General features: G+C 40.2%; 1 protein-coding gene across 20 annotated transcripts in view; it reads left to right on the top strand.

The window, feature by feature from the left end:
- Positions 1-23,541, top strand: part of CAMTA1 (calmodulin binding transcription activator 1) — an 847,309-nt gene extending 823,768 nt beyond the window's left edge. For 14 of the 20 annotated variants that reach the window (XM_077891382.1, XM_077891378.1, XM_077891377.1 and 11 more), the window contains 9 exons: positions 2,476-2,663; positions 3,169-3,415; positions 4,444-4,515; positions 6,257-6,277; positions 7,731-7,924; positions 8,636-8,710; positions 11,336-11,366; positions 15,188-15,366; positions 20,245-23,541. In XM_077891382.1, coding sequence (XP_077747508.1) covers positions 2,476-2,663; positions 3,169-3,415; positions 4,444-4,515; positions 6,257-6,277; positions 7,731-7,924; positions 8,636-8,710; positions 11,336-11,366; positions 15,188-15,366; positions 20,245-20,299 — 1,062 coding nt within the window. In that variant the 3' untranslated portion in view covers positions 20,300-23,541. The remainder of the gene's footprint in view (positions 1-2,475; positions 2,664-3,168; positions 3,416-4,443; positions 4,516-6,256; positions 6,278-7,730; positions 7,925-8,635; positions 8,711-11,335; positions 11,367-15,187; positions 15,367-20,244) is intronic. The other 6 variants (XM_077891386.1, XM_077891384.1, XM_077891375.1 and 3 more) reach the window with 4 other exon arrangements.
- The last annotated feature ends 637 nt before the right edge of the window (positions 23,542-24,178 follow it).

The raw sequence follows: 24,178 nt of genomic DNA, 5'->3' as shown, positions 1-24,178 counted from the left end.
CAAATAAGCATAAAAAGAAAAAAAACACAAAGTACAATTCAAGGCAAATAGTATGTATCCTTTGTCAAGAAGATATAACTCATCAACAGTTGTGTAACTCACAACACAGTTCCTGAATACTAAAGCAAAAACCAGTAAACAGGGCAATGTGGAACCACACTTATAATCATATGTGGTACTGACATTTACTCAGAATTTGTCAAAGTAGATATAGGAAGAATGTGAAAACATGTTACGAGGCAATTAGAAAGTTGGCTTTCATGTATATATTTAACATATGTGATAGATTTAATACAGGATACGCTTTTACCATGTAATTATGCAGATGTATGCAGTTCATATGCATAGCAAGTTATAGATATGATTTTCCTTTTTAGATATCCTAGACACATTTGTGAAAATTGTTCATATGCTAGAAGATGAGAATTTAAACAAAAACCCAAAGCTGCACATTTAAAGTTTGTCTTCTCTGAACAACAGTACAAGAAATTTAGAAACAGATGACATGACTTTTTAGGTCCCACTGCTTAGAATGTTGTTATTTTGTTTAAAGTCATTTAAAGGAACACCAGGGTGGCTCAGTGGTTGAACATCTGCCTTAGGCTCAGGGCATGATCCTGGGGTCCTGGGATCAAGTCCTGCATCAGGCTCCCCGCATGGAGCCTGCTTCTCCCTCTGCCTGTGTCTCTGCCTCTCTTTGTGTGTCTCTCCTGAATAAATTAATAAAAGTCTTTTTACAAAAATAAAGTCATTAAAAAAATAAAAATAAAGTCATTTAAATTTCCTTGCTTTTGGCAGCCACCACAATAAAAAGTGTGCTATCCCAGAGTGTGGCACTTGTGATGTTCAGGTGTTCTCACACTAATACATATTTATAAAATGAGGGACTTTGGAGGGTGGCCCTAGAGTTATAACCTTCAGTCTGCAGAAATTTTAATAAAATATGTAAATAATTTCATGGAAAAAGTATCAAGGTAGGATTTCCTGCTGCTCAAGTCACAGATCAAGAGGCTTATATGGAAGGAAAAGAAAGGCCGCACTATTTTTCATTTTTATTCCTATTACAAGAATCATTCTTGTTTATTAAAAGTTTAGAAAATGACCCAAGATAAGTGTTTTTAAGAACTTCATTGAGGTATACCACACACTCCATAGAGCGCAGCCCTCTAAGCGCTCCATGTGATGTCAGTGTGCATAGCTGTGCAGCTGTTCCCCTCAGTGCCCTTTAGAGCAACTCCATCACCTCCAGAAGGTTGTCCATGCCCATTTGCAGTCATCTCCGCTCCCCTCCCAGTCCTAGGCAACCCATCTGATTTCTATACCCAGAGTTTTGCTTTTTCTGGAAATTTCATATAAATGGCATCATAAACTTTGCAGGCTTCTGTGTCTGGCTTCTTGCACTTAGCACACTGTTTTTGAGGTTCATTCATACTGTAAGATAAGCATTTTGTCACTTTTGTATGGATCCTTTCAGAATACTTTCAATTCACTTAAAATCTTTACTATATTTCAATTTCCATTTTCAAGAGACATGCAAGGAAATCTTTAAAAACAAGGCCATACCTCCAAGCCTAATTATATTTGTGGCAATGCAGACTAGCTCTGAAGATTCCTAATTCTATTAGGAATGTACCTGGGGTGCAAATGTCAGCAGCCTAACTGTGGTGGTTTAATAACAAATGATTGATTTTTCTCACATGACAGGAAGTCCAGAGGCTCATTTGCTCAGTGATGCCCAGAGGGGTCCAGATTTTCCCCCTGAGTTTTCTGTTCTTTTTGGTGAAAATTCTTCTTGATTCTTGTTGCTTTATGGTTACAATGTGGGTGCTGGAGTTCATTTGGAGTCAAGGCAGGAAGAAGGGAAGAGCCAAAGGCATCAATCCTGTTCATCATGAAAGCCAAAGCTTTTCCCCAATCCCTGCAGCAGGTGTCTGTAGAGTCTCGTGGTCCAGGTGGTCCAGAAGTGGGTCACAATCCTCATCTCAGTGCACAGGAAGGTGGGAGGTCAAGAGGATTATCTAACTGGGTTATGTCAACCGGGAGCTGGCCTTTCAGATTGGCTCGTTGCTGCCCTCTACAGGACTGGGGGTCTGTAGGCAATGCCAAAGTGGGGGGTGCAGTGGCCATTGCTTAGGTCACCTGTCATGTCACCATGGTAATGTGACAACTGGCTAAAGAACAAGTCACAGTATCATTAAATGGCTGATCCTTGCTGAGAACAGAGACTAGGCACGGGGCAGAAATTCTTTAACACCTGACTAAAGGGTTTTGGCGAGATGATTTGGAGAGAATCAGGTCTCAGCATATTTGGCCGAATTGTAATAAGACCTTTCAGTGATACTGTGGTGCACTGGATTGAGGTGGAAGGCCGCCCTCCCTTCTTTTTTCTTCCCCAGGGAGGGTGGGGTAGATGAGGGGCTGGATAACTTCTAAGATTCCCTCTTAACGAGTGTTTCTGTGAACTCTGGATTCCAGGTGAACATGATGACCTTGGCAGAGCACATCATCGAAGCCACACCTGACCGAATCAAGCAGGAGAGTTTTGTGCCCACGGAGCCCTCGGCATTGGAAAGGACAGACACTGCCACCATTAGCAGTACCATGAGCTGGCTGGCCAGTTACCTAGCCGATGTCGATCGTCTGCCAAGTGCTACCCAGATCAGGTCAGTGCAAGTCTGTGGATCACTGACTGGCGTAAATTCCTGGGCTCAATGGAAGACTTGGGAAGCTAATTAGATCTGATGAATGCTGTGTAATGTGAGACCTCGTGAAGGAAGCAAAGAAACACTGGGACAAGTTCCTTCACTACTTTCAGGTCCCTGCTCACATCCTCACCTCTTCTGTGACTTCTCTCCCCTTGTAGTGCGTGTGAGGTCATGTCCTGTGATATCCCCCCGCCGCCCCCAGTTCAGCTGAAGTTTCATAAAGGCCAGGCAGCGTCTTCAGTGGCTTTAGTATTTAGCATAGTGCTAAATTCATAATAGGTACTCAGTAGGAACTTACTAACTCCAGGACAGTTTAAAGTACAGAATATGTTTACCAACTTTCTGGACTGAACGGAGGTGTATTCTTAATAGCATGCAGTGGCTCTTGTCTCATTACTCAGTATGTAATGGATTGTGCAGATCAATCACCAGTCTTTCTCCCTTGTGTCTCCTCTTGTTTCAGAAGTGCGTATAATGAGCCTCTAACTCCTTCTTCTAATACCAGCTTGAGCCCTGTTGGCTCCCCAGTCAGTGAAATAGCTTTCGAGAAACCCAGCCTTCCCTCAGCAGCAGATTGGTCAGAATTCCTGAGCGCGTCTACCAGTGAGAAGGTGGAGAATGAATTTGCTCAGCTGACTCTGTCCGATCACGAGCAGAGAGAGCTCTATGAAGCTGCCAGGCTTGTCCAAACTGCTTTCCGGAAATATAAGGTAAAGTAGAACAGAGTCCTGATGTTGTGACATTCGTAAGATTGAGGAACACAGGCAGAAGTTAGAATCATCCAGACTAAAACTTAGGCCTTACCCGCCCTCCCCTGCTAAGTCTTTAGAATTGTTATTTGGGAATATTATGTCACAAGAAATTATTAATAATTTTCAGAAGCTTTAGTGGAATAAAATTGACCAGTAGTGTGATAGTTATCACCATCTCAATTTATTCTTGGTAATGGTAATGGATATTTGTTATCTAGTTAATATAGAGGAAGTTGATACCTCTGCCACAAGGAATTTATAACCTAAAGTAGGGGTTCTTAAGGGACTGGGACTGCCTGTGGGCAGCCCTTGAACTCCTAAAATTTTATGGTAAAGCTTGTGTGTGTATTTTTGGTGGGAGAGGGTCTGTGGCCTTCCACAGATTTTCAAAAGACTCTTTGACCTCCTTAAGAAGGTGTTAAAAGCCAGTAATCATTGATCCCAAAGTAGAGTAGTTGGAGGTTATGTTAGAAAAGACAATGGAGGGACACGTGGGTGGCTCAGTTGTTGAACTGTTCGGCTCAGTTTGTGATCCCAGGGTCTTGGGATCAAGTTCTGTATTGGGCTTCCTTTGGGGAGCCTGCTTCTCCCTCTGCCTATGTCTCTGCCTCTCTGTGTGTCTCTCATAAATAAATGAATAAAATCTGAAGGAAAAAAAAGGAAAGACAGTGGAAATCTGACAATGTGTAAGGACAAATAGTACAATACCTGATTTGTTAAATAGTTGGAAAATGAGTATTTTTAGACCTCCTAACATCCAAATATCAGTTTTATTTAGAAGCAAGAATTAGAGATTTAGTCTATAAATTCATTTTTCCTAATTTCTACTTACAATTCATTATCACTGTATTTTAGTAAACCTGAGGCTTCTGAAAAAGTTATAAATGACTAATAATTCTGTCTAAGTCTTAAGAAAGTTGATATTTCTTACACTAAATCGTTATTTCTTGCACTAAATCATGTTTCTCCCTCTCTTTACCCTAAAGGGCCGACCCTTGCGGGAACAGCAGGAAGTGGCTGCTGCTGTCATTCAGCGTTGTTACAGAAAATATAAACAGGTAAAGCACAGCTTTGGGTCGCAGTAGGAAGTGCACCTCGTCCAAACAGCGACAGGCCCCTGAGGATTCTAGCATGTGGCCTGGCCAGAGAGTGCTAGGTCCAGCACTTGATTCAAAGACTTTGAATTGCATGACCAAAAACCAGAGGAAAATGTTCCAGAGCAGGGAGGTGGGGGTAAAAAACAAACCAAAAAACCATCGGCGGTTAAACTTATGCCACAAAATAATTCTTGTGCAGATTGTTGGCCTTTCAGTATTATGACCTACCTGAGATGTTGATCTGACACAAAGAAGGTTATTTGTATCTAAAGTGAGGCTCTGTGTTCCAGTAATTGTACCTGGAGTAATTGAGGCACCCTAGGGACTTTGATGTGGTAATCAGAGAAGAGAAACAGCAGCAGTTCTTTGACCTTGAGTCCGAGAAATTTTCTACTCTTGAGCCACTTTTCCTTTCAGCTTCTTCCTGTCCGTTTTCAAATGAAGACTTGGAAAAAATCTCTGAAAATCTTGAGAAGCCCAGAACATCTTAAACTGCTTTTGCATTCCTTACTTAAGAGATTCAGGAAGAGGGTGCCTGGGTCACTCAGTCAGTTAAGCATCTGCCTTCAGCTCAGGTCGTGATCCCAGTCCTGGGAATCAAGCCCCGCATTGGGCTCCTTCCTCATCAGGGAGCCTGCCTCTCCCTCTACTTTTGCCTCCCTCTCTCTCTGTCTTTCATGAATAAGTAAATAAAATCTTAAAAATGAGAGAGAGAGAGAGAGAGAGAGATAATAGATGCAGAAAGAATACCTAAGTGTTCGTTCATGCAGTATTTCTGTTTCCCAAACACCCTGTAAGGTTACCTAACTGCCACCATGTCGGTTAGGGACCTGATGTGTTTGGGGCCCTAGGATGCACTAGACTTGCAGCCACATCATCTCATCACATCTGCTCCTTACAATTACTGGCAATAAACAATTTTATATTCCTTTTACAATGAAGAAGCTAAGGCTCAGAGAAATTAAGTCACTATTAGATTTTCCTAGCCACCTGGATGGTTAGAAAATATAAAAACTTGCCTAATTGAGTTTTTACTGGCCCATATGATAAAGTTCAGGACTGTCAGTAGATTCTAAAACCTTTTAGTAGATAGTGTCCTAGGTAGATTTTATTAAAGGAATACTACATGCCAAAATGTGTAATAGTTGTGTGGAAGTGTGATATTGTGTTCTCTTGTTATGATGCAGGGCTCATTTTGATTTTTTATATGGGTTGCCATGTTCTTGAGTTTCTCTCCTATTAAGCCCTCTTAGTGAAAGGGGGCGGGCTGGGAGGAGTCTTCAACTTATAGCCAATTGAGTTCATGATCCCAGAAAATGAAGGTTTATTGTGTAAACGCTGGCACCACAGTACCTGTAGCTCCCCAGCAGGGGACCGTCCTTAGCACAAAGGAAACACACAAAGTTTCAAGTCTTTGAACTTTAAACAGGTATTTATTCCAAAAGATGAGTCTTGGTTTGGGTTTTGTTTTTTAAAATCCCCTCCCAAAGAAGTGTTGTCTACAACCAGGAAAACAGAAGGCATTATTTTTGGAAATATCCACAAGTATAAGACAAGTATTTTGGAAGATAGAAGGCATTAATATAGCCAGATTGCCTTTTTTTTTTTTTTTTTCCGGTTGGGAGTTTTATTGGTTCTGGTTTTTAATTTCCTTATATTCAGCAATCTAACATTAATCTTGTATTTTCTGTTTCTCCCCAAGCTGACATGGATAGCCTTGAAGGTAATGACACCCAAGTCCCCTCACAAACCATTCCACCAGAGTCACAAACTTCACACCCATTACCAGCTACAAGAAGGGGCCATTAAGATGGCAGGGTCAGGAAACAGGTGTCCTCTCCTTGCCATGCCACCTAACCACAGTGCATCTCTGGGGACCATGTGGTTATTCAGTTGGAGTGGGTTTTGGCATTACCAGTCATTGGACATTTTCCTGGCCATGTCAATCTAAAGAATCCATCTGAGCCAGTTACTGTGAGCCCAGCAAGCCACTAAATGCATCTCCCCTCCTCCCAGTGTGCTTCACTGTGGTCCAGTAATTTCTGAATGTGCAGTGTGCACAGGCCAAGGGGATAAAAGCCACAGGAGCCCTGTAGGATGCAGAGTTGTCTTCAAAGATGTTTGGGCGAAGGAAAATGGAAAACAGATCAGACGAGATAAGAGGATTCTTGCGCAAGGGTCTTGTGTCTTGAACATTCCAAGAAGTCAGTTCCCTTCCCTTATTCCAGCTCGTACAGGCAGAGATGTACTTAGGCACAGGCATTTTCTCAGGAGTATTTTTCCCCATGATGGTAAGTCACCTTCTTGCAAGGAAAATGCGGTTCTTGTGACCTCTTATCCCCAGAGTCCTATTCTACTTCATTAGCAGTTTGGACATCGCATTTTTTAAATATGGAGAGCTCTGTATTTTTAGTGACTAGAGACCAAAATGGAAGAGAACTCATTCTGTTGTGCCTTCATCTTTTACTTGCATAGTGCTGCAGCAGGCTGGGTGGAGGGCTATGGCACTGGCTCCCAAGCAGTACCCCCGCTTCTGGGACACTTTTCCCGGTTTCATGGCTTCACCCCCATGTTGGTCTTATGAGTGTTCATCTTTTGCAGGTTAAATGTCTTAAAGGTGTCAGCGTTTCATGATAAGCCTTGTATTTGGGACCTTGCAACTCAGAAATGTGTCCTTTGGAACAGTAGTTAGGAGTCACATGCTGACTGCTATTAGTGGGCTTGCATATGGTGGTGATTGGGATGCATAAGAAAGGTTATTTTGAAATGTTTCAAAATCAGATAGTAAACATTAATCTTCAAATAATAAATATTAATCTTAAACATTTAAATTGTACTTCCTAAATATGCTTTTATTATTCCTAAATGTCTACACCTGTTGCTTTTAGAAAAAAATTTTTTCAAGGAGGGCAAAATATTTGATACTTCAGGGGAAAAAGCACATTTACAGCAATACATTGTCTGAAGGCAACCCTTAAACTAATATTTTACATTTGGGAAAGGTAGGTGAAAACAGGCTCCTAGGCTGCCTCTTTGATGATTGAACCCAAAACAGAGACTATGATGCTAAAGGAGAAAAGTTGTTTCTCTCCTTCCCTTCCCCGGCACACCCAGAGGACACATGGATTTGTACAGCTCCTGTTGTTACTGTACTGCTTATTCTTGTTTCCCTGCAGTATGCACTTTATAAAAAGATGACACAGGCTGCCATCCTAATCCAGAGTAAATTCCGAAGTTACTACGAACAAAAAAAATTTCAGCAGAGCCGGCGTGCTGCTGTGCTGATCCAGAAGTATTACCGGAGTTATAAGAAGTGTGGCAAGAGACGGCAGGCTCGCCGAACAGCCGTAATTGTACAACAGAAACTCAGGTGGGTTGAGCTTTCACGGGGCAAAGCTGTGGAGGGGAGAGAGCCCTGGCTTTAGGGAAAGAACAGCCCTGCCCCGACGTCAGGGGAGACATGCATGTCACAGGGACCTTCTTTACAGATCACTCTAGATGTCGTGACAGTGTGTGGTGATACCCATGCTGCCAGCCCACCTTTGTCTGTTTACCTGTTGTCCTCTCCAAGTCCACCTGGTTATTTTGGTCCCCACCTGCCTTCAGCTGGGGCAGGAATCCGTCAGGACCACAGTTCCTGCTCAGAGAGGGCGCTCCATTAGGGCACTGTGAATTGTAGGGTCCCTGCATGTGAGACCTCGGAAGAATAGCTAGAGGCCAGCCAGTCCAATTTAGAGAGTGTGATGGGGGTTCTGAGCAAGGAGACATGGATAGAAGTTCAGGAAGATATCAAACTCGGGTGAGTCAGCTTCGACACTCAGCCTAAGGCCAGAAGGGTTGTGAAAGCATACTTGAGCATCATCGAATGTTGGACCTGGGCCCCGTGTCCCTCACCACCAGGGGAAGGTGCCGCCACCCCCTCTTTCCTTCCCTGATGGCGCTGCCATGCCTGCCCATGTGTTGGGTTCACTGGCTGAACTGTTTCATTAAAAGTCTTCTGTCACTGCTCACCTGCTTTCAATGTGTGTGCATTAAGCGTTACAATACCCTTCTCGTGACAGTGATGTTCCGGCTTTTTCAGGAGCAGTTTGCTAACCAAAAAGCAGGACCAAGCTGCTCGAAAAATAATGAGGTTCCTCCGCCGCTGCCGCCACAGGTAACCCTACTCCTCATCTAGACAGTTTGCTCGTCGAGAGCAGTAAAGCAGCCCTAACCCTCCTAACCACGCATGACCGCCTCCGCAGAGCGAACCCCCTGACATTCATCAGAGTAAACATCCCGCATTGCAGTAGGAGAGCAGAACTCTAACTAGGGACCAAGTTGCTGCTTCGGGAACCCAGGTGACTGTCTCAGACTCTGTGGTAAATGTCGAACAGTGGAGATTGATTTTTCTGTCTTAGTTTGGGTGTGAGGACAGCTTAGCAGGACGAGCTCTTCATTCCCTTTTCTCTTGAACCTCTTATTTCTATGCCACACTGCAGCATGCTCTTTTCCAAGCCCTCCCTGTGCCAGTGTGTGTCCAAACAGAATAAGTGAGTTTCTATTCTCAAGGAAAGGGTAGCAGACCACTTACTCCATCTGAGCTTTCCAACATAGGACCTGATTAGCGGGTGCCCTCTGCTGGGGATGTGCAGGAAGGAGACTCCATCTGAGTTGAGAGGTGCGTTTTCAGTTAGGAGCAAACAGGCTCTGGTGACCTGAGCCTTCCCTGGAGGCAGGGCAGCTGTCCACGAAGCCAGTTAGAGGGGATTCTCTTTGTTTCCTCAAATTTGATCTTCCTTTGTCAACAGCAGGATCCTTCCTTAGCTCTGGGGGAGCCGGTGAGGTTGTTCTATTTCCTTGGTTAGGTTAGCCCTCTGTCCTCATGGCCCTCTGAGCTGTGTGTAGGTGACCCTGTGTGGTTTCGTTGCTTCCCTGTGCATCAGGAGCCACGCAGTTTATAGAACTGAACTCTGAAGCAAGCTCTTTGACATCTTATTTCCTCTTCCTATTTCATTGTGCCAGAAGCCCAAGTGTCCACATTCAATTCAATTCCACAGAGGTTCCCTCTTCAGTTTTTCGTACTCCTAAACCTGTCTGCTTGCTGACTTTGAAACTATTTTGACTTTGAGACCTTAATAGGGGTCCACTGTCCATTTGTACTTTTACTTCTGTTAACAAAAGGATTCTTATCTATGATGATAAAAGGAAATGTGCACAGAGCCACCCATTTACAGTAATAAAAACTTCAAAGAGAACATTCTCTAGGATATGTTTGATATTCTCTAACTAGAATGCTATTTGAAAGAAGCTAATGTACACTTACTAGGCCTTCACAGCACATTTGCTCTCTACAGACGTAGTGATTGGGGTCTTTTTCTCCATGGTTAGCTAGCCAGTGAGATTTCAGTATCAACACTGAACGAGGAAGTCTTCTTAGGAAGTGCATATGAGACTATGAGGCACCTGTGACATGATCACATTAGTTCTACATGCCTTCATGGGGCTCATCTCTCCTCTCCCCCTCACTCACACCTGCGCCAGCGTGAGAATACTTGCAACCAACTAGAGTGTTTGGTTTTCCTCATTTGGTGGAACATCTGAGATTTCCCTAGACCCTTCTCTGGAGGTTCTCACATGTGCTCTCATTCCCTTCTTCCTTTTTTCCTCTCCTACCTGCAAGATGGAAAAATACAGGGAGATTGATTCCACCCAGCCCTGCTGAGACTGTGGTTAACACTTTCCCAACAGATTTTATTTTCAAGAAAATCAGCTTTACATTGCTCTGCCTTAGGCCACTTTGAGCAAACCCAAACATTGACAAATTATATTTTCCTTGTTTTTCCTATCTTCTCCTCGAGCTTTGGAAACACATATAGATAGTGCCACCTCAGTTGTTATGAGCAAATTTACCTAAAGTCCCACACTTCTTTTCTTTCTCATCCAAAACACCCTGTGTCTACACTGGGTGAATTGAGAGGGTAAGCTATTTAAACAAAACAGACGTGCATAAAGGGCTGCTGGCCCCCAGAGTAGACTGAACAAAGGAATCCCTTCACTCTTGTTTTCAAAGCCCTCTTTTTGTAAACTAGTAGGAAAGAGGCTTGTGAAGATTTTGCCTTTCTCGGGTTCGTATTTTAACTCATAGTAACCCCTTAAGGGTGGCAAGAAGGTTCGTTATGAGAACATCAGATTATGGACTCTGACTTCCTATTCATTGTTTGGGATGAAATAAAGACCCCTACTGCCTCTTTTCCTCACTTGATCTGGAATAGTTCAGATGTCGGGAAAACTGTATAGACAAATTTTAATGGCCTTTGTATACTGACTGTGTCAGACCAGTATTCTCTCCCCATCCCTGTATCCTGAAGATCCACAGAACCAAAAGTCTGAGTTCCTATTTTCCCTAGGATGAACGTAGCCCTGTTTCCATTCTGGGGTACTGCATATTATTTTAAGAGAAACTGTCATTGTCCTGTCCCCGAGAAGCATTAAAATAGAAAACCTCACATGACACCCTCTCATAGGTAGGTAACGGCTTCAGGAATCAATAAGAAGTGTCCCATTTCTGAAGGAGTTTGCGAAGTCATATGACCCCCACATTTTCAGACTTCACGATAAATTGGTGAATTTTGTACCTGCTCATTTCACATACCCCATCACCACTCCTTTTCTTCCTTTCCAAAAAAGGAACCACTTTATACTCTTTTTTTGTTTTGTTATTGAAATAAAGCTATGTATAAGGTTTCTGTTGTGACCCTCACGTGCTAATAGCTCTTTGGTGTTGTTTTACTGTCTAAAGCCCCCTGGTGGACCATAGGCTGTACAAAAGGGTGAGTTTAGCTGCCTGCTAGCCAGTGTTTACCTTTATCTTCCATTTTCAATATTTTGCTTTTTGCTTGCTTGCATGGGGCTGCAGCCTAGGTATGCCAGTAAGTTTCACATCCATTTTGAATGAAATAAGATAAAATGAAAACTAACCCTAATTACTAACACTGCTACCTTATACAACATGAAAATAGTCACATACAGCAGATGTACAGATGCATGAGTAAGAGAAAGGGAGGCCCTTCTGAAACCACCGCAGGGCATGCTTAGAAGTTGGTGGAGTCAAAACAAGGCTACACCTCAGAAAACATCTAGCAGGTGGTTCTTTCTGATTCAGATGATTGGCCACAATGAAATTCTTTCAACTACTGCCAGGTCCAAATTTCTAAAGCAAGAAAACTCAGCAGGTGATACTGCCTTTTTTTTTTTTAATGAATAAATTTCTTATTTAGAGTTACTATGTCCCCGTTACCTTGTTCCTCTAATTTCATTTTCTAAATCTCCCTTTCCCTGGTGCCATGAGGTAAGTCAGCACATTGAAGCTGCCCTTTCAGAAGCAATGCAGAACATTCATTATAACAGAGCAAGCAGACCTGACTGACCTCCAGAATTTAATGGCAACGCTGAATAAAGATAACATGGTGTAAAATGTCTTGAATCTGTATGTTCTGTATTGCAGTGAAGATTGGATGTTCCAGTAGAATTTATATTTTAAAGAAATGTTAACGGAGAAGTATCCAGTAGACACTGTCAATGTCCTAGCGATTTTAGAACATGACACTGATTTGTAGGTATACCCAAGGGGCAGAAGTCTCTGCCAGATGTGACTATCACATGCCTGCAGTTACAGTAAAGAATGTAGTGTCTGGAAATTTTTTTTAAAGCCAGGAATATAATTCACCAAAATCAGATTTGAATATAGATTAATTTGACAACTTTTGTCCAATAGACTTAAGAGAAGATATACTTTAAAAAAATAACATGGGAGTTAACTACCAACTCAGCTACATTCAGCGCCCTCCCTTTGTAACACTACAGTAATATTTGAGTCATTTGTAAGATTTCTGAGAAGACATTATAATTCAAAAAAATCTAAAACTTCAAGTGTTTCTGGAGCTAATAGTTTTCATCCAAGTACATTTATGTTGATGCTGGTATTTTACTCATTATATTTCAAGTCAAAGATCAGCTAACTTTTTCTTAAGAGACTTTAGTAAAATAGTAAATATCTTAGGCTCTGTGGGCTGTACAGTCACTGTCACAGCTATTCAGCTCTGCCATTGGAGCATGGAAGCACCCGAAGATAATATGTACATGAATGGTTATGGCTAGTGTTCAGTAAAACTTTATTTACACAGATATTTGTTGGGCTGGGTTTGGCTCATGGACTATAGTTTGCTGACTGATGATGATAGGAGAATTGAGTTTTTATAAATTCTTCCTAACACAAGACCCTATCCCTGTAAAAGACTCAAAGTCTCACCTGGTTAAAACCATGGCTAGTCACTGAAAGAAAACATTTAAAAAAAAATAAAGTCGATACATTGGTCTGTAAATTTAACTAGTTAATCCTTTTGAAAACTAGGCATTTTTTACAGTTGTCCCATATGGTAGAACTGGCTCAGAGATGTCTGTGTTTGAAACATAAAAGAAAAAGTGGACAAAAATCTCCATTTTTTTCTCTTTCCGTTCCTTCTCACTCTCTGCATACATAGATAATATTTCTTTTCACGTGAAAAAACAAACCCCTCCCAAAGAACAGATGCATGCCCTAGGGTTCAATTTACCTAAAAGTTGTAGTATCTTGCATGTGATGTGCAATTAATACAATCGTTGCAAGGAACCAACATTTAGTAAAAGTGGTTGCTTATGCACTTTTGAAACTTGTTAGCTTCTGGAATGTCAATTATCGTTTTCAGAGTACATTTTCCAAAGGTGATCTTCAACACTAGAGTCACAGAGTACATTTTCCAAAGGTGATCTTCAACACTAGAGTCCCTACCTTAACTTCTTTAGCACCTGCCGCATTGTATCTCAAGCTCCTCAAACTCATATCCAGGCATGGAAAGTTGGAATTCCCTGGCACCCCTGTGCCTGCAGTCTTCAGGGAGTTTGAGAGATAGGAGCTGAATAGTTCAGGTTCATTCTAGAGTGGTTCTCTTTCTCTCCCTGTATTATGCATTATCTGTGACCCTAATTACCAGGAAGCTCTTGCTTCCCCTCTTCCCTCAGAGAGTTCACAGTGGCACTTCCTCCAACAATCCCCAAGTTGAAATGACTCTAGGGAGGCAGAGCGTTCTCTGAGGAGAGTTCTTTTTCCTGACTTATGTCAAAGGAGTTAATATGCTGGTTTTATTAATGTATGAAGTATACCATATTTAAGATGTGTAAGGTTGATACATTAAAAAATACTCAAAAACTGAAGGAATTAAATTTTGCGGCACAGCGTTTGTCAGCCACTATTGAACCCCACCTCCCAGATGGGTGGAGCAGAAGGCTATCTAGAAAAGCAGGTGATGTCAGTCATCAGAATTAAGGCACAATAGGGTAATTCCAGGAATATAGCAATCTGAAAATGCCATCATATCTTCCAATTTTTAGTCTTCACTTGGGGAAGGCTAAGAGAAAGCCCCAAATACCCTTCACCACATCAGCTTATTTTCACACAGCCTTTCATCTGGGCTAAGCCCTTACTTTACCCACTTAAAATGGAGTTTCCAAATTCTCGATAACTCTTGGAGGTATTTGTTTTGTCTTGGACACAATAACTGTCCACTTAAGAGAAAACTTCTGTTATGCACAGAGAGATATTTAAATCAACAGTCTTAATTATTATTTCAGTTAATTTAGGTGTTATGCTACTTTAAAAAAAGTGGAGGATTTCTAAGATTGAAGAAGTCTTTGAGGTGCACATTGCTGCAAACACTACTTTCCAGCTGGGTTTGGAGTTTATTGAACAGGGTATTAATGTCCTAGTGGAAAGCCAAGATATCTCATATGTCAAAAAATAAATACCTGAATTATGTGACAGACTCATCTTTCAAGTACTGAGACTCAGCAGGGCAGTGATGCTTTTTCTAGTAAAAAATGGTTTTCTGCTCTTCAAGATACTTTTTTTTTTTTTTTGTGGGTATTAGGAAGTATTCTCATAGATGAGAGAGACCACTCTGAAAAGCAATTCCTAGACAAATTCATTTTTTTCCCTGGGGTAATATTTCTGTGAGAGGGCATTTAGAACAGTCACTATCATACACCGTGAGAATTCTGTTTTTCCAGTAACCTGTTTTTGTAAGTTGCGGACCTAGTACCCACGTTCCGTAAAGGTAGCAAAGCTATCCTACTGGCATAAAAGAACCCCAATTCAAGGAAGAAGAGGTAACACTTTCCAGTCACAAATATTTAAGCAACCGATTTTCTCTATAGTTAACAACTGGGTTTCCAAACACTTAACTTTGCCAGATGGTTCCAGTTATCTGGGTAAGTAGTGATTTCAGCACTGACTCTTGAGAGCAGTCCTGTGAAATCTCTTCAGTGGGTCATTATCAAGTTCTGCAGGTTACACTTAAACTTTTTGCTTTGTTGTATATACTTTAATCCAAGGGATAGTTCTCTCACAAGTGCCCGGAAGTCTGCTGTATAATGGAGAGAAGTAGTGCTCAAGGTCAACCACCATGACCTCATGCTTCCTTTGTTAAATTTGACATGAGGTGTAGTTCCCAAGTGGTCCAATGTATTTGGTGAGGAGTAGGAAATGAATGTGTGGGATGTGTCATCATGGATGTAATTCAAATATCCAGAGTAATTTTGTCTTACTTGCCTCTTTTAGGAAATGAATATTTTTGGAACACAGTGGTGTGTGTTAAATTGCAGACAACATGCTCTGTGTCATTCTTATTGGGCCTCTCTGTCTTTTTTGTTTTGCAATCCAAATGAGATTTCTGGAAAATGGCAAGACCTCTGTTTTCCTAAATTCCCCACGAGCTATTGCAGCTCTCAGAGCAACAGGTAACTAATCAGAAAGCCACATCTGGCTGCCCTGTATATTTTTGACGTCCAGCATTGCAAGAATATACCTGCTGAAATCCACTGACTCATGAAACATTTCTCTGGCTGAGCATTACTTAGTAGATGTAATGAAGCAGCTTTGCCTTATGCTTTACCCATGGAGCCATTGTTTGCTACAAGTTTCAGAAGCAGGCCTACTTCATTTATTCATGAATTATCATTGGACGTCTGACGGAAATAAACCCTGTGGGCTTTTGCTGGCTTTCAGTGCTGTTGCTTACTACATCACTTCAGTACATTAGAATGCAACATTCGTTTTTTTTGTTTTGTTTTGTTTTGGTTTTTTTATTTTTTGGGGGGGTTGGTTTTTTTGTTTTGTTTAGTTTTTTGGGTTTTGTTGTTATTGTTGAGACTGCAGTAGTATCCCAAAGTGGCAATTATTCAGCCTAGAATGCCTGGGCAAATCTTGGGGTTGTTTTCAATTTTAATAGTTGAATGGTCACAGGTCAAAGTCTTGCGACCCTGATTACCCATGAGGCTCAGAGATGTGCTCCTTGCAGCTCTCTTTACAGTAGTGAGAGCCTTGTAGCTGCAGAAGCTTTAGTTTCTGTCTCAGATTAATTATCTGTACAGTCCCATGGAAGACTGCTTTGCCCGTCTTCTGTGTGGTGAAAGTCAGACACAAGCGTAATAACAATGGGGTTTGTTTTTCGATGGCCAGGGTATTCTTAGGTAAGGTTTTTTTCTTGGCCCCAAATGAATCTCACAGGTATAACTCCTTTACAGGACTGAAACCTCAGCAACCATTAGCTGCATGTGGATAGCACATACCACACAACAAAAGCAGGGAACATCTGTATTCTAAGCTCTAGAAATACAGTGACAAATTTTCTAAGCTCTAGAAATACAATGACAGATTTTCAAGTGTAAGTCCAACTTCAAAAATGCTGGCCTATATTTACCAAATTTGTATACTGAAAAAATAGGCCTACAGTGCAGGTAATATCTACAACACCAGTGAGTTGATGTTGGTTTTGGACTATAAAATTGATTGTTTTCTCTCCACCGAGTTTTTCAGTTAGTTTTGTGTGTTATGTGAATGCATCATTTGTGAGCCATAGTAGTAGTAACAGATGGATAGAAAAACAAACTCTTTTTTTTTTCTGGAGAATGACAGGCAGGAATAATTTTTACAAAAGAAGCATACTCCTTGTAGCACATTTTGGAAATACAAATAAACAAGGAGAAAAACCTAGAGGTAATAACAGCTAAGCTTTTGTGATACTTCTCATGAGAGATGTATGTTTAGTTAACATGTGCCTTTTAGTGGTTATTCATGTCCGGGCTGAGACAAGGGAATAACAAAATTCTGTAACATTTGAAACATCTGTTTTTTAGGATTTGCTAATACAAATTCTAGTAGCAAATATTCCAAATTGCTTTGGTGATATAGTTCATCATTTTGTATTTCTTTAGAGGCAATATAACATTCAAACATTACTTTTTGTCCAGTTGACGTTTGACTTAAAAAAAAACAAAATAAAAAATTAGGTACCTCTAGCCTTTCCTAATAATCTGCCTTCAAGGAACTTAGAACTCCATTTATGACTTCAGTAGGGCAGATTGTAAAAGTCTCTCAATTTCATCTAAACTTTGAGAGTTAAATTGACATCCATGTAGTCAGCCAATTGGAAATTGGAAGAGGATAAAAATCTTCCATTTCCTTGATTCTTATTCCCACTATCTTCAGATCTTAGATTCGTTTTATAAATTGATAAGTACATTTTATGTGGAGGAATTTTTGTTCTCCCAAACACCATAGTAAATCAACATGAGGTCTCCTAACAGGCAGCATCTCAGAGTTGAGGAAATGTAGTTGTTAGGAACATAGATGTTAATTGTTACCAGTTTTCAACAATGGACTTCTCTCATGCCATGGAGATTTTCCAAATACCTTTGGAAAAACCAATACAGTAACGGGTTTTTCCCCCCATTGTTTTGTTATCCTGAGGTACATTTGAGGCAGCAGGGTGGAGAGGTAAAGTCAGGCCTGGGCTCATTTAAATTCCCACTCTGCCACTTGTTAACTGTATTATTTGGGGCAGGTTGCTTCACTGCTATAAATCTCAGGTTCTGCATTTACAAATTGGAGAGAATGGGGATCTGTTGGGAGGACTGAACAAGGTAATGAATACTAAGTAGACTGTACAGCTGTTGGAACAGAAGCCTTCTCTTCCTCTTCCCTAATTTCTCCTTGAACATCTTTCTGTTTAAAAAAAAAAAACCTATGCCATCAAAGCCACTCGGGTATTGTTTATCATCCTAACATACTGTAAAAACTAAGTTTTCCACCATAGATCCGGAGTGATGAAAGCCTAGAAAATGATTCTGAGATCAGGGCATCTCCTTTTTCCAGCATAGACAATCACAGTCCTCTCTGTGCATGGACATGCATCTCTCCTTAACCTGGAGTCTTGCAAGGCTTCCACTAGTTCATAGCAGAGTATTTACATGGTGACTTTGAAATCTCATGAAAACTTAGTTGACTTTTTAATTGGTTTCAAAAGAAATTGTTAAAAACAAACAAAAAAACCTGCAAAAACAAATGTGACCATTTTAACTAAAAGAAAAACCGTTTATGGTTTATCCACTATGACCAGCTGATTACAGCTTCTTTGGTATGAGACTGTGTAAAACATTTCTGGTTTATAATTCACTCTCCTTTTTCTTTCATCTCAATGATGAACTTAGTATTTTTAAAGCATTCCTCTTCACTCTAGAAAAACTGTGGATGGATATCTGTGTTTACACTGTCAGATTTTGAGTTGAGAATTCTTCAAATTCTAGAAATCTCATCAGTGATGGAGTCACTGTTGCATATTTGTGAATGAGTTCTGTACTAGTGCAGAGATAAAATGTCGAATTTGAAGTAGCATGCACATTTTGCGGTGATTCAGCCACTAGGTCTGCACAAGTACAGATATTTTGCATGCCCAGAAGTAAAGGTGGCATCAGTGCATGCCTTGCATTTTTCCAGCCAAAGGGCTGTTAGTATAGATATTGCATGTTTAAAAATTGAACACACAATATAGCATGTTTCAATTTTTAAAAAGCCATTTATTTATCAAGTATGCATGTCCAAAATTAGGGACCTATAACGATGCACAATTCTGTACTGTAATATGATCCAAATTACCCTAAAACTTAATAATCCATGGTACATTTAATTCTAAAATTTAAAACTAAATAATACCTTAATACCTGGATCCAGTATGAACAGAGCAATGTGTTCTGAGTTGCACCTGTTTTAAGAAAGGAGGATTTAACAGTTTTGAAGATACACTGTTGATCAAGCTGGACCTGGTGTATTTAGTAAATAAATCAGGCAAATAAGCAAGTTTTCAAACATGATCATTCTTTTCAATATTAATGATGATAAAATAATAAAGCTTTTTTTCTGAAAGAGAGCAACTTCTCTTTGAAGAGATTGTATCAACTTTGTAGAATACTCAGAAATGATTCCGCTTGGAGAGGTGGTAAATATATTGTTTTCTTAAATTGTCATAATAGCATATGTGCCAGTCCATTGAATCCGCCTATGTAATATAACGATAACTTCCTGATGCTTTTCAAAATGTTTTCTTCCCCCTGGGTTTTAACGAGAATCTATTTAGAAAGTAAACTAGCATTTACTTTAAAATAGAATTTAAATTGACTGGTATCACTTAAGATAACAGCAGAAACCTTATCCTTAGAAATCAGAAAACTTTATTTGGGAATTACTGACCTCTGTATAGGCCCACATGAGAAAAACAGATCAGACTTTTTTTCTGTGCTGTTGAGGTGTAGAGTGTACGGGTCCTGAGAAACTGCCCTTCTGTTTGGCTAAACTCGTACTCCCACACACATTTTGGGAAACAAATGTTACTATATGGTACCCTGAGCTGCACACCGCCTATGCCATGTACCACACATACAGCCTTCAGGACTTAGACCCTGAAGTCACACTTGCATTTGATCATTTTGCTAATGAAGGCAAAATTTTAATTATTTGTCAAGAAAAGGAAATAGGCTTCTAGCTCACAACCTCTTCCCTGGCAACCCATCTTCATCAGATAGCCATAATTCAAAACCCAAGGCAAATTTTTGTATTAGAAAGTATAGACTGGAAGTGATAATTAACACATAATTTGCTGACTCTGTTGATAACAATTTCATTTAAATCTGTTAACTACAATATGTTTGATAAATAGAGAAAAGTACCCTATTGATATGCACCCTGTTGCTGTCCGTCTGGGAGCACTGGGGGAAGTGGCCTGAACATCTTGTAAAGTTACAAAGTGGAATGGGAGGAAGGTAAGGAATAATGAAAATCAGACCCCCACAAGACGTGAGCACAGTAGTAGAGCTGTGCGGGCGTTTGATCAGCTTCGAGATACCTGCAGTCTTGAGTCTGTGAACAAAGCAGATCAATCACTGGGTGTGTCATAAGTGAAGTAAGTCTGTGTGCAGTTTCCCTAACTTGCCTCCTGTGGGATTGCCGGGCATTAATGGTGGTCCCAATAGGCTAAGAGGAAAGTTAGGTGAGGTTAACTCTAAGATGATCACGTTACTGTCACACGTGCCTTAAATGTAGTAGACTTCGGTTTTGCTTTGTGTTTAGAGCACTCAGTACAGAGCAGAGTTTCAGGAAGGGTCATGTTTTCCTCTCAGGATATTTCCCTGAGCAATTTAGCAGGAGTTTCTTTTGCCATCAATCTTCCAAAGGGTATTTGTCTTGGTTTTTCACTTCAGAGGGAACAGTAATGCCCTTGCCGCATCTGGCCACGGTTTCACTACATAGCTATCACCTGGTGTTCTGTTCTGTTTCTCTTCCAGAGTGAAAGAGTTGAGAAAGGCCAAGGAACTTGAAGACATACAGCAGCATCCCTAAGCAATGTGACATTGCTTTGCAGACTGTTTTCATTTCTGTTTTTAGCAGAGACATGCAACGACACACACACACACACATGCACACACACGCACGCACACACGCACACACACAATCCCTCTGCAGTTTTGGGGAGATCAGCTGCAGGATTTTAACAGGAATGTGTTGGTCATTTGCATTTGCACTTTCATGGACAACTTTTAATTTGATCAGCAAGACATCTTGGAACTCAATCTTCTGTTGGATCATGGGAAAACAAGACACCACGAGGCATTGAAAGAGGCTTCCTCTTCTTAGGAAGAAGCCGGTTTCCTTCTCATATAGGGCTGTATTCAAACATCGTGTGGAACTGTACAAATATTTATACCAAAAATATAGACAAGCAAAGGTGGGGATGCACAAGCAACAACAACAACAACAAAAAAAAAAGAATGCTGCTCCTGCACCTGTCAGTTACTTCCAAGAAGCTGAATCTTTGGGATTGATTCTCAGTGGAGGGCGTAGATCATACAAATCTTTATTGGGTCCGTGTGTTCTCATTTCCTTCACTGATCTTATTTTATTTTAATTTGTGTTTGTTTTAATCTCTACAGCACACTTAATGCAACTTTTAAAATCTGCAGGTTTTTAATGTCTTGTGGAAATTTGCAGAGGGGCGGGTGCGTGGTAAACGGGTAATGCATGGGAACTAATGAGAAACAGCTTACGGACCTTAAATTTATTTTCTTGTCCCCACCACCTCCCAAGAACCTGCGAATATAGCGATCATCTTGTCCCTTTTGTCATGCTCAGCACTTTAATTTTTGGGCCTTACTTTCATGTGCAATGAGATTTACTTAGAGAATTGGTACAGCATGGAGCTTTTTTTAGTAACCTTGGAAACTGTAGTCATTCTAAGGAATCATAAACCTTGCCTGGACATTTGCCACCTAAAAGATCAGTGTGGTGCTGCGTTCTGGCCAGTAAATTCCATATTTTTGGCTATAATCTCATCCAAACAGAGCAGTTTCTGTGTATATATAGAAGGTAGAAACGGAAAGTGAGAAAATATTTGAAAGGGATTATATTAATTGCTAAATATTTTATTCACAAAGGTCAATAACATGGCAAGATAAAATTATTTGTATAGTTTTGTCTGAACGAGCGAGAAAAATGTGGATGTATTGTTTGTATATATTGTATATATTAAAACAAAGAGATATGTGCATGAAATCAAGAAAAAAGAAATGAACAAAAGCAAAGCATTAGTGGCTATGGTCTGTAAAATGAAACAAAAAAACTTTATTTCACTATAAGAGTACTTTATTTTAAATGTTCTTTAGAAGAACATTTTGCTAAAGCATGACTAAACTGCAAAAAAACAAAAAACAAAAAAAAGAGCTACTGTATTTAGACTTAGGATAAAAGGCAGAGTAACATTACTTAAAAAAAGGATATGTTTACATTTAATTTTGGCTACCAGGAGTTTATTTTCTTTAATTTAAAATTTTTTTGCCAATGGTGCCAAGTAATGTGAATGCTAATATTGCTTAAAAAATTAAGTTACTTTTGCTAAACAGATAATCATAAGATGAATCCGTATATAGCTTAACACCATCCACTCACTCCAACAAAAGAACACTTAGAACGATCAAAATCTGACAAAAGAAATAGTGTGAAAAGTAGGAAAACGTCTGACGTTTTCATATCTCCTGCTGGAAATCAGAAAATGTAACAAAAAATGCACAAAAAATAACTAAAAATTTAAAAGATGCAAACTGGTCTCGTAGGGTTGTCATGGTCTATTACTCTTTCCATATAATGAGGAGCCAAAGAAATCTGATGCTTTTAAAAATTAAACTACTAACGTTAAATTGAGAGAATAAAGCTCGCATTTGCTGATGCCAGTTTAAAATTCCCAGGTTAAGTTTCAGGATCAGTTGGTGTAAAGCTGAGATAAGAGTTTTTTTTCTTGGTTCTGGCTGCCAACTGTAAGTTAAAACTCAAGGCTTGTTGTGAAGCCTAAAAATATTCACAAATAAGCTTTTAAACTGGTGTCTTTAGAAGGAAGGTAGATACAAAAAGATTGTGGTAAAAACTGGGGTCAGTGCTTTTGGTGCCTTTTCTATAATTGTACTTGTTTTTTAATTACTTCCTTTCACTGCCAACCTTGGATTACTGTACAGTATATGTCTTACCGCTTGTGATCAGCTTTGACAACAGTGACAGCCCCACAACTAGTAGCCACCTGTACATTTGTAAACTGACCTGGCTCGATTTTGTTTTTAAATGTGTGGGTTATGTTGCAGCTGTTGCACTCCCCTCAAATACCTATTATTTTACACAATTTGACCTATAGGAGGACATTGAGTAATTTACAAACACCCAACTGTATTCGTAAATGGGAATAGGAAGGTGAAAGCCAGCTCTTTCAGAATATCCCACATTAGTACCGAATTTAGACATGTTTATTCCATTTATGATGGTACAAATAACTGATCTTTTGACAAGAGTAATGACCTCAGTGGATTTGCTTTAACCCTCACATTTATTTCTTCATTTATTTTTTTAATGTCTCCCATGCTACATTATTAGCTGAGTAAGTTAGAAACTTCTGGAAGATAAAGACTCATGTAGAATTAGGAGGGTTCTTAATGGAGGGGATAGAAAGTAGGTTCGAAACCTACCGGTGTAGCCTACCAGTACAACTGTGAATCCTAGGTGAGGTACAAATGCACTTCCACTGAAATGAAGCATTTCTGACCGCTTTTTCTTGGTTGTGAATCTTAATTTTGAATATAAGATGATAGGTAAGCGCAGCTTTCTTGGATAATCTGAATTCCCAAGTGCCAGGAGTAGGATTTCATTATAAAATTAATAGCTAATCTTATTCTGTCTCCTGAAGATTTAATTGCTATTCTTGTTACCCATTTGAAATCAGCTGTACTGTGTGAACGAAATAAAGACAATAACTCGAACCCCTCTCTGGCTGCACGGTCGCTTATGGCAGTTCCACACAGTAGTTGGCGCCCAATGGGGGGTCCCTGAGACTTGCATGTAAAACTAGTCTAGATGTCTTCTTTTTTGTAAGTTTTATTTTTGTAATTGTGCATGTAAAGCATCATTGAATCAATGGATCTGTTGAAGAACTCAGCTGCTGGAAACCATGCAAAATGTTTTGAATTGCCCTTAAAATATGGAAAATGTTTTCTGAATGCTTTATATTCTTTCTGCTGTAAATTAAAAATGAAGAAAATTTCCCCATACTATGTGTGTGCTTTGCTTTAACTTGACCTGACACTGAAATCCAGGGTGACCAGCAGGTTTCAAACCCTTAGGAGATGATTTCACGTATTTCCTTAGATCCAGAGACAGTGTCTTGGCATTGACTGTTACAGAGTTTCAGACATGTCCATGAAAGAAAAACTTAGGAAGCCACTGTCCCCTAAAACACTTGCTTTTAACTGTCTTCTCAGGCACCTCTCAACATACCAGCTACTTGAAACACAAAGACACCAATCTGAATTCACCACTGCTGCTGAAAACCTCTGCTGTTCTCTATTAAGATCCATCTTCTTTTCTGAGAATTCTGTCATTATCTGCTTTCCTTCCACTGCAGAGCATCACCCTTTCTCCCTGGTAGCGGGTGGGAGTGCTACTGCCAAATCTCCTGTAGGGTCTCCCCTAGCTCCCTGCCCTGTGGCTTCCAGAGCCCTTGCATTTAAATGATAGTTTCCTTTCTTGTCTATCCTCACTCCTTACTCTTATTTTCACCTGGGCCCCAGCCTGCCCCTTCTGGTTGGGCGGTTGCAAACCGTGCCCATTTCCACTGTTGCCTTTGTTCATGTTTGTTCATCCCTTGCCTGGAAAGTTCTCTTCTTATCTACTTACCCAACTCAAATC

The sequence above is a fragment of the Canis aureus genome, chromosome 3 (assembly GCF_053574225.1).
Source record: "Canis aureus isolate CA01 chromosome 3, VMU_Caureus_v.1.0, whole genome shotgun sequence".
NCBI classification, from domain to species: Eukaryota; Metazoa; Chordata; class Mammalia; order Carnivora; family Canidae; genus Canis; species Canis aureus.
Note: the sequence above shows the minus strand (reverse complement) of the source record. Positions and strands in the feature narration are given on the sequence as shown.